This window comes from Littorina saxatilis, linkage group LG8 (genome assembly GCF_037325665.1).
Source record: "Littorina saxatilis isolate snail1 linkage group LG8, US_GU_Lsax_2.0, whole genome shotgun sequence".
In the NCBI taxonomy this organism is placed as follows: domain Eukaryota; kingdom Metazoa; phylum Mollusca; class Gastropoda; order Littorinimorpha; family Littorinidae; genus Littorina; species Littorina saxatilis.
This window is the reverse complement of record NC_090252.1, coordinates 54,009,486-54,019,509: the sequence shown is the minus strand read 5'-3', so window position 1 is coordinate 54,019,509 and position 10,024 is coordinate 54,009,486. Positions and strand designations below refer to the sequence as shown.

General features: G+C 42.4%; 1 protein-coding gene and 1 long non-coding RNA gene across 2 annotated transcripts in view; both read right to left on the bottom strand.

The window, feature by feature from the left end:
• The window catches only part of LOC138974382 (uncharacterized), a 6,400-nt gene extending 384 nt beyond the window's left edge, over positions 1-6,016 (bottom strand). Inside the window, exons 1-4 of the mRNA XM_070347099.1 lie at positions 5,962-6,016; positions 4,465-4,698; positions 2,055-2,279; positions 1-991 (exon numbers count right to left, since the gene is read on the bottom strand). The exon at positions 1-991 is cut by the window's left edge and continues 384 nt beyond it. Of these exons, the coding sequence (XP_070203200.1) occupies positions 1-991; positions 2,055-2,279; positions 4,465-4,698; positions 5,962-6,016 (1,505 nt within the window). The remainder of the gene's footprint in view (positions 992-2,054; positions 2,280-4,464; positions 4,699-5,961) is intronic.
• The window catches only part of LOC138973841 (uncharacterized), a 146,401-nt gene that overhangs the window by 62,821 nt on the left and 73,556 nt on the right, over positions 1-10,024 (bottom strand). The gene's annotated exons all lie outside the window — the stretch shown is intronic.

The window sequence follows — 10,024 nt, the reverse complement described above, 5'->3', positions numbered from 1 at the left end:
CTTACCTCTGTCATGGTCTTTTCAACTGCTGTTATTGTCTGTTCTGTAACGTTAGATGAGACCAAAAATACACATCGACAGCACTTAGAGTGCTTTGTTGGAAGAGTTTCACGAACATTACCAGGGGCGTAAGGGTTTCTGGTCTGTGTTGAGTTGACGTGAGTAGCGGTGGCTGACTCTCGCGATGTTGATGTCTCTTGTGAAGTCATTGAACCTGTTGTTGTTACGTCAGTCGTTGGACCGCCGGTCTTTTGTGACGTCATTGAACCCGATGTTGTTAAGTCAGCTGTGGAACTGCCGGTTTCTTGTTGTGTTGATGTCTCTTGTGACGTCATTGCATCTGGTGTTGTTACGTCAGCTGTTGAACTGCCGGTTTCTTGTTCTGGTGATGTCTCTTGTGACGTCATTGAACTCGGTGTTACAACGTCAGCCGTTGAACTGCCGGTCTCTTGAAGTGTTGACGTCTCTTGTGACGTCATTGAACCTGGTGTTATTACGTCAGCTGTTGAACTGCCAGGGTTGTGTGGAGTCAGAGTTGTCAGTTCATATGTTGATGTTGCTGAGGCTGACTCAGCTGACACATTAGTCATGGAAGGGCTTGTTTCTGGTGTCGGTACAGTCGATGACTGGACGGATGAGGACGCCGAAGCCCATGTTGGTGACTGTTCCACAGTGGAGCTGGCTACAGGTTGGGTTGGCAAAGTTGTTGGTCCGTCTAGCGTATCAGGTGTTGATGACACTTCCGTTGGGAAGGGGGTCGTTTCTTTTTGTGGTGTCAACGTTTCTCGTTTCTGAGTTGAAAGGATGGATTCTGACGGAGTTGCGAAGTCGTCAGTGGTGGGATACGTCGCCTCTTGTGTTGTCGCAGGGGAAGGGTTGTCAGAGGACATCGTTGGTGGTGATGTTGCTGTTTCGCCATTGGTTGTCATGGTTACCCTTTGGTCTGTCAAGGTTGGGGTTCCGTCGGCTGTACCAGTTGTAGACGACATTTCTGAAACCAATATGGTTGACTGTTATTAAAAGTGTAACAAGTCTGTCAATTAAAGGCGGTGCAACGGTGTATGTATATAATGTTTCTTGAGAGATGTGCTTGTTCCTCGAGCAAATATGTGACCCTCCACCACGAAATGAGTCGCATGTCACCTCGCGCGGTTCTGCGCTAGGCTTAATATAAGTCCGGGGAGTGTCTGGTAACAGTGTGAGGGTCACCTTAGTCACAGGCTTATAACTCAAACAGTTTTCGCTCTTTTCTAAAACGGGTTTCACCACTGGGTAGATCATAACAAACTCGTTCGGAAAATGTAAAAATATAAAAATCATGCAAAGGTGACATGCGACTCATTCCGTTGTGGAGGGTCACATATTTAGATACGCGTTCCGGTTGTTGTGAGTTGTAAGAAACGTAATGTCGGACCACATAGAGGGTGACAATAATCCCCTGGTACTTGAAACTCCGGAAAAAAAGGAAAGGTTTTACGATCTAACATGCGCCTAAAGCTGTCACATTCCATGAGTAAATTCATGTACACAAACTTATGAGGACGTTTTTTTTCTCCATAGCTTTCATACGATGGAAAGCAAAATAGACTGATAGCATGCCAAGAAACATTGAAATAGGAAAGAACACGTGTCTTCAGAGGATTAAACACACACACCACCCGCACGCACACGAGGACACACACACCTCTCTGTCCCCAACCGTCTCTCTCTCTCTCTCTCTCTCTCTCTGTCTCTCTCTCTGTCTCTCTCTCTCTCTCTGTTTCGCTGTGTCTCTCTCTCTCTTTCTCTCTCTCTGTCTCTCTCTCCCTGTCTCTCTCTCTGTCTCACTCTCTCTCTTTCTCTCTCCCTCTATCTCTCTCTCTCTCCCTCTCTCTTTCTCTCTCTCTCTCCTGCAATCTCTCTCACTTTCCTAACGTCTCTCCCTCTAACCCCCTATTCCCTACTCTCTCTTGCTCTCTTTCCTCTCTCTCTCTCTGTCTGTCTCTGTCTCTCTCTCTCTCACTCTCTCCTCTCTCTTTCTCTCTCTCTCTCTCTCCACCCCCTCTTTGACTCACGAGGTTCAAGCACCATTCCAAACACTTCCACTTCACACAGCGTCAGAGCGTCAGTGTCATCGTCTTGTTTGATGACGCGAACGTAACGCCCACACAGGGGAGGCCAACAGGTGGTGTTGACAATGCTGTCAGCTGGGCCGCTGTAAAAGTAACAATTCTGGTAGTCAACCTGTCCATTCTGGTCTGGAACTCCCACTTCTACAGCAAAGTCTTTCAGGCGATCACCTGCAAAGGTAAATTATACAACACAGTAGAATGCAGCACAATACAAATTATTCGATTGCAATGCAATTCAACACAATGCCATGTAACACAAACAACTGCAACATGTGTATAAATAAATAAAGTAAAAACACCCTTACATATACATAAAATACATTGCGAGTTCATTTGATGTGAGTAAAGTATTACAAAACGGACTGCACCGACGCAACAATAAGATTGGATTGGATTGGATTGGATAAGATTTACAGTCCAGTGAGGTTACCCTCATGGAAATTCGGGCTGCTTTCTCCCTGGGAAAAGCAAGCTGCCATACATACGGCGCTACCCATATTTTTTTTCCCTGCATGCTTGTATTCATGTTTCCTGAGACTTAATGCCGTGTGAGATGGATTTTTTTTTACTTTATTCCAAGTCCCACGGGTATTTGATGGACATTTTTATCTATGCCTATACAATTTTGCCAGGAAAGACCCTTTTGTCAATCGTGGGATCTTTAACGTGCACACCCCAATGTAGTGTACACGAAGGGACCTCGGTTTTTCGTCTCATCCGAAAGACTAGCACTTGAACCCACCACCTAGGTTAGGAAAGGGGGGAGAAAATTGCGGCCTGACCCAGGCCTGAACACGCAACCTCTCGCTTCCGAGCGCAAGTGCGTTACCAGTCGGCCACCCAGTACAGTGCTGACAGGAGAACTGGGCCGGTTTGTTTGTTTGTTTGTTTGTTTGTTTGCTTAACGCCCAGTCCACCACGAAGGGTGATATCAGGGCGGTGCTGCTTTGACATTTAACGTGCGCCACACACAAGACAGAAGTCGCAGCACAGGCTTCATGTCTCACCCAGTCACATTATTCTGACACCGGACCAACCAGTCCTAGCACTAACCCCATAATGCCAGACGCCAGGCGGAGCAGCCACTAGATTGCCAATTTTAAAGTCTTAGGTATGACCCGGCCGGGGTTCGAACCCACGACCTCCCGATCACGGGGCGGACGCCTTACCACTAGGCCACCGTGTTGCTGTAACTGGGCCGGTATGTAAGAGCTGAGGTCAGTCTAACCCAGGGAGAGTAGCTAAGTTTAGACGTTATAAGGTCCCTTTGGCACGCAAAAACCAGTTTAAAAAGTCATTCCTGCCTTCTGCAGTCACCATTTTAAATTCTTCTCGCATCACGTAGAGGCTGGTCGGCTGGGAAAAAAAACCAATGTGTGAAGGTGTGTGTGTAATATTTGTAATGTGATTATTCTGCTGTGAAACCCAACTCCTGTGATAAGAGAGGGTAAATTTACATAGTGCAATATCATATTTGATTGTGATAGTCTTAAAGACGTTTTTTTTAAACCTTATTTAGATATTATCTGTAAAATTACTAAATTTTAAGATGACAAGGACAGCACTTTAGGTTAGTGTTATTGGAAATATGATGTGTGCTTGTGATTGTGAACCTATGTTTTATGTTCTATGTGTGTCGTCCTATACAATTGTTGTTATAATCGTTTACAGGCAGGCAGGGTGTGCCGAAGAAAAAATTCCATTTGTATGTAACATCAATTTTTAATGGACAATAAAGTGCTGTTATTGTTATTGTTATTGTTATTGTGCCGAAGATAGCGGAAGCACTTTAGCGCAAAGTATGAGTCGAGGTTACAGATAAGATAACTAACCCGCGCATAATTAACCTCGATCTGTTTTTGTCATGGGAATTTCCGAAGTGAGGGAAAGAGAGGGGATGGGGAACCACCACCACTATTTGAAAGTTTGATCACACTTTTCTGTCCGTGATCACAAACATGTTCGCGGTAAAACCGACATTTGTTGAACAATTCATACACATCAAACTCGTCAAACAGGTTACTCCTGTGCCTGAAAATACGGTTTCTTCGCACCTAAAGTGCGACCGCCGCCATGTTGTTTTTCAACTTACCCCGGGATAAAAGACTTATCAGCTTCAAAACGAGGAAATATAGTTTGACCCGGATTTTAGCGCGAGAATATGGCTAACCTCAATCCATGCATTGGGATATTGATTTTTGTACAGTGGGTTGAATTTGCTAGAGGATAGAGTTTATCCAGGACTAAAGTCTCTATCCTCGACACGTACATTCCGGCCCTGGAGGATAGAGTTTATCCCGGGCTAAAGTCTCTAGCATCGACACGTACATTCCGGCCCTGAGGAACAACTTACCACGGCCATCTCCTCTGTTGTATAGAACCACAGCAGTCACGGTGACGGTCTGCTCCAGGTCCACCTGCCACCAGTGAGGCCCTGGATCTGTCCGAGTGTGGGTACAGGAACCATCGTTGTATCTTTGACTCCTGTTCCCATCCACTGCCAACAGCGAGGAACCTCCATTAGCACCGCCCTTGTAAAGGCTGCTTTGACTGCTGGGCTTTCCTTTTGCTAGATTTCCGGTTTGCACTGAAAGGAAACAACTCGTACGATGATATTGGATAATTTATGCTACCCCCCCTCTCTCTCTCTCTCTCTCTCTCTCTCTCTCTCTCTCTCTCTCTCTCTCTCTCTCTCTCTCTCTCTCTCTCTCTCTCTCTCTCTCTCTCTCCCTTTATCGAAATGAAACTATGACGAGGACATTGAATAATTTGTGACCCCCCCCTCTTTCTCTCTTCATCGAATTGAAACTATGCCGGGGATATTGGATAATTTGTGCCCGTCTCTCTCTCTCTCTCTCTCTCTCTCTCTCTCTCTCTCTCTCTCTCTCTCTCTCTCTCTCTCTCTCTCTCTCTCTCTCTCTAATAAATGTGTAAAGACCACATCATGGAACGAAAACGATATTTCGCCAGATGAAATTAATAATCACTTCTGTTCAGTTGCAAGTAAAGTAATAAAAACTGACAAATCCGATGAAAACAATTTACACATTTTGCGCAAGTACTGTGACACCAAAATTAAACACGAGGCACAATTTATACCTTTTTTGTCAGTCTCCAAAGTATATAATTCTCTAACTCACTTGAAAGAAAGTAGCACAAATGGAACTGATGAAATAGACAGCAAAATTCTTAGATTATCAGCCCCACATATAGCGGAATCTCTAACGTATATTTACAATCTCTGTATTGAAAAAAGTGTTTATCCCAAAGCTTTCAAGGAAGCTAAAGTGATCCCCCTCTTTAAGGCAGGTGATAAAACAGATCCCTCAAATTTTAAACCGATATCCGTTTTACCAGTTTTGTCAAAACTACTGGAAAAACATGTCAATGACCATATTATGATATACTTTACATCAAACAATTTGTTTCATGAAACTCAGTCTGGTTTTAGACCCAAACACTCGTGCCATACGGCACTGACAGAACTGGTGGACTCTTGGTTATCAAAAATCAACTCTAATAAGTTATGTGGAGCACTGTTTATGGACTTTGCAAAGGCATTTGATGTTATTGATCACGCCCTTCTTTTGCGGAAACTTTCCATTTATAGACTGCCACAGCCCACACAGACTTTTATAGCCTCCTTTTTGTCGGGAAGGACACAAAAAGTTACCTTTAACAGTTCGAGCTCTGAAGCAATGCCAATTTTATATGGGGTCCCACAAGGCTCGGTCCTCGGACCTTTATTATTTTCTGTCTACATCAATGACTTACCATTACACATATCCTCTGGACAGTGTGATATGCTAGCTGATGATACTACTATTCATACCTCAGGTGATGATATTACTTCGGTAGTCGACACGCTTCAGAAGTGTGTCGATGATGCTGTAGAATGGACGCATTTAAACCACATGTCTCTCAATCCAGAAAAAACAAAGTATATGCTAATTACTACGCGTCAAAAACGACAAGTCATGTCGGAACCAAAGAAGTGCATTTCTGTTGATAGTCAGCTGATAAACGAGGTTAGTGAACACAAAATTTTGGGTGTAACTATTGACAACAATCTAACATGGGGCCCTCATGTAAGTAACTTATGTAAATCTACAGCAAAAAAAGTTCATCAGTCTGCAAAGATTAAACATTTTCTAAATTTTGATGCACGCAGAACATTTTTTCAAGCGCATGTGCAGTCTGGAATAGACTATGCATCAACCCTTTGGGATTCTGCAAGTGATGCAGCTTTAAGACCCCTAAAATCTTTGCACAGACGCGGAGTAAAAGTTGTTCTGCTGAAAAACAGCACCCTCTCTAATCATGACTACAAAAAAGCTGAAATTCTTCCACTTTCATCCAGACTAGCGTTTAACAAGGCAAGGTTTATGCATAAAATAGTTCTTGGACATGTACCGGACTATTTAACTGAAAGAATATTATTAACTGAGACTTCATCAAGCCGCACGAAGAAACTAAATGTTCCCCTCCATAGAATTGACTTGTATAAAACTAGTCTGGCATACTCAGGTCCATTTCTGTGGAATGTTTTACCAGTTTCTCTCAGACAGCCACTTTCTGTTGCCAGTTTTAGAAGACATACTTTTTTGTATATGCTTTCATCGTCGTGTGGCACTTAATGCCGCGATCAGGTACTGCTGTTTGATAAGTACATGAAGATCTACTAATATAATCATTTTAGGTTTTTTTCTCTTTGTCTGATTTAATAACCATGTTTTTATGTTTTTGTTTTGCTTCTTCTTCTGCTTCAATATTATGCACTGCTTAGTTAATTCCCTCTTGGGCGAGGGCTGGATGAAAACAGATCTTTGCTGTATCTACTCCATTACCCTCGAAAAATAAAGTTGGTTCGTTCGTTCGTTCGTTCTCTCAGATTTTCCATAAATAGTGTTTGTGCAGAAAGGTATTTAAATGATATCACCATTAAAAAGTTCCGGGACGTGCTGATCAGATTCCGCCTTGGTATAAATGAATTGGGTATAAATAACAGATATCATCCAGAAACTGCGAGTAAACCCTGTGAATGTTGCCCTGCCAAGTGTGAAGACGGATTACATTTTTTTTGATTGTCCACTGTACAACGATATACGCAAAAAGTACATCGGATCTATTATGACATGTCAGAACGAATGTTCACTGAAAGCCCTGTTTGGTTGGTTGGTTGCTTAAGTTTTACGTCCTCACAGGAACTAGAGCCTATTAGGGACATAAAGTGTTTATATGCTAAAACCAGCCCTGTTTGAAAACATAGGTAGAGAAGAGTTACGTAAGTTATCAATGTATATGTGTTACACCAAGCAGGTAAGGGAACAATTTTGTTTGAATATGTAAGTTGCATTATTGTGTGTATAGTTCGCTTTTTAGTGCACCTCAAAGGGATTGATGACAGGCGATAACCCTATTTGCACGGAGTCCATTAAGTATTATACACTTTCACAATGGTACCATTCGTATATATTTATACATATATATATATATATATGTATAGGTTACAACACGAGTGGTTTTTTATATGGCTTGTATTTCAGTCAAGACCCAGCGGATGAATATCATCGGGAGACACGAGCCTCTGGCGAGTGGCTCTCGATTGATATTCCCGCTGGGTCTTGACTGAAATACAAGCCATATAAAAAACCACGAGTGTTGTAATCTGTATATCCCATTCTACCATCAAACAAAAAGTGTAGACTACTAGCGGCACTGTTGCGATCTGTGCAGGGTAAAACTGTTGCCAGCGAGACTTAGCCCTTTTGCAACCTTAAACTAAGTGACCGTCGCTGAAAAAATAAAACGAATGAGTGCATCGATAAGTACGCGGTAACACTACTTTCAGACCATTTAAAAGCTTTAAGTAAAGGTTCAGAAGTTGCAAGAAAGTAATGAAGTCGAATAGAAATTAATTTAGTTGAAGCGCACAATTCTTTTGTTTTGCGTTTCAGGTCGGCAGAACGGGCGAAACGGGTTTGGGACCCATTTGGCTTACTCGATTCAGAATCGATTCCACGTTGTTTTTCTCGAACGTGTGTAATTAGGCTTATTGACAGAGAAGCACATTTTAGGGAACAAATATGTAGGTTTAGATTTAACCATTTGCTCCCTATTTGAAATGTATCTACGTGATATACTGTTTTGCGAGTGTGTTTGCATGGATGAACTTAAACTGGTATGGGTGTGAGGAAAACGCGACCGACACGTCTGTCACCGCCGATTGATTGCATTTTGAAGGAATATGACTGGATTACGGAAAAATATGTGGACTTACTGCAGAGCCAGGCAAAAGAGTAGACTTGCTCGCAAAACACGTGAAACAGCCGATGTTTGATAGCTGAAGGCGCACACCAAAACACACTACCGACAGATTCTCAAAAGTCGTCTGCTAACGATGCAAGGGGAGGGTACTCGTGTTTTTGCTTTGGTTCGCTAGCATCTGGTTATCTTGTAAGTTGAATGTTCGTTTTTTTCGACCTGCATTGCTTTCATAATGAAAGAAACTTTTGCTTATTGCATCTCATACATCAGATCAGTTCTGAGATTCATTTTTGCGTGCAACTGATATGGTTTTCTGAGCCGTGCAATACGATTTTAGAACTTCATACAAATGTGTCACATTGTTCGGCGCGAGGTCAAAGGTCGGGAGGAAAGTAGTCCTTTGCCCAAATCGGAATCTGCACTATCATATATTTTTTGGAGTCCATGATGTATTTATTGAGCTATAAAAATACAACATATATACCCATACTGAAGTAACAGAGACAAAGAAGGGAGGTCATGGGATATATATACAACACGTGTCTGGTCTAGGTACAAATACAATGGTCCTCATCAGGACTAGATTACCTTGCGATACGTCCCCCACAAGGGGACTTTGCTCTGTACATCTCGGTCCCCCTTGAGGAGGGTCTGATGCTCCCAATAGGCTGTCTGTGAAGGGATACTTATTTCTCTCTCTATCTCTGATAAGAGATTTTAACAAATCTCGGAAGAAAGTCTCTGCTGACTTTCAATTGTTTCTTTCACAATTTCTGATGTTTTATACATATATATATATATGTATAAGTTACAGCTCCGTCCATCCATGGTATCGCCTGATATTTTGTCGAGACTGGGTCAATGAATAATTTTATGATGACGTCACTCGAGGCTCTGCCAAGAGTGACGTCATTATATTCTTTCACCCCGTCGAGACAAAATATCACGCGATACCATGGATGGACGGAGCTGTGTATATATGGCAGGACCATAGTAAAGAGAATTTGTCATGGGATGTGGAAACAAATCATTGGAAATTCACCATGGGCAATCAACCCAAGCCTAGAAGTTGTAGAACTATATTTTGTTTCAGTCTTGGCAAGGCCAGTTTTGTCCAGTTGCGGAAAAGACATCATGAATTCATTCACCCTGCCGAGACGTAAAAAACAATTCCATGGATGAAAACGTATAAGCTTATCCGTGACGCATAAAAGCTACATTTTCATTTGATATGTCTTCACAACGTACAAATAACTTATAACGACATAATCGCCTTCACAAGACAGGAAAAACGCACACTTTGTTTTTCGTCTGCTACAAATCTAGTCTTGTTGGTTGACGGAGAGAATAAAGCTTCAATCGTACCTTCATCAACAGGAATAAATGCTCAATCCGCTGTCAGTTCGCAACTGAACCTTGTTTTTTTCTTTAACTTTTTGGTTAACATTGAAACGGCAATCCAAAAGAGTGTTTCAGCTGTTTCAAGACACAGGCTTATCTCCTTCTTTTGAGTCGCTTTTCAGTCTAAAATGACACCGGAAGCGAACAAATTGTCGCGTGTACTGTCGTCACAAAAAGACGTCACGTGCAGAGCTCACTTGTGGCAATGGACGAAAGGTCGACGACCAGATAAACATTTTCTGCAG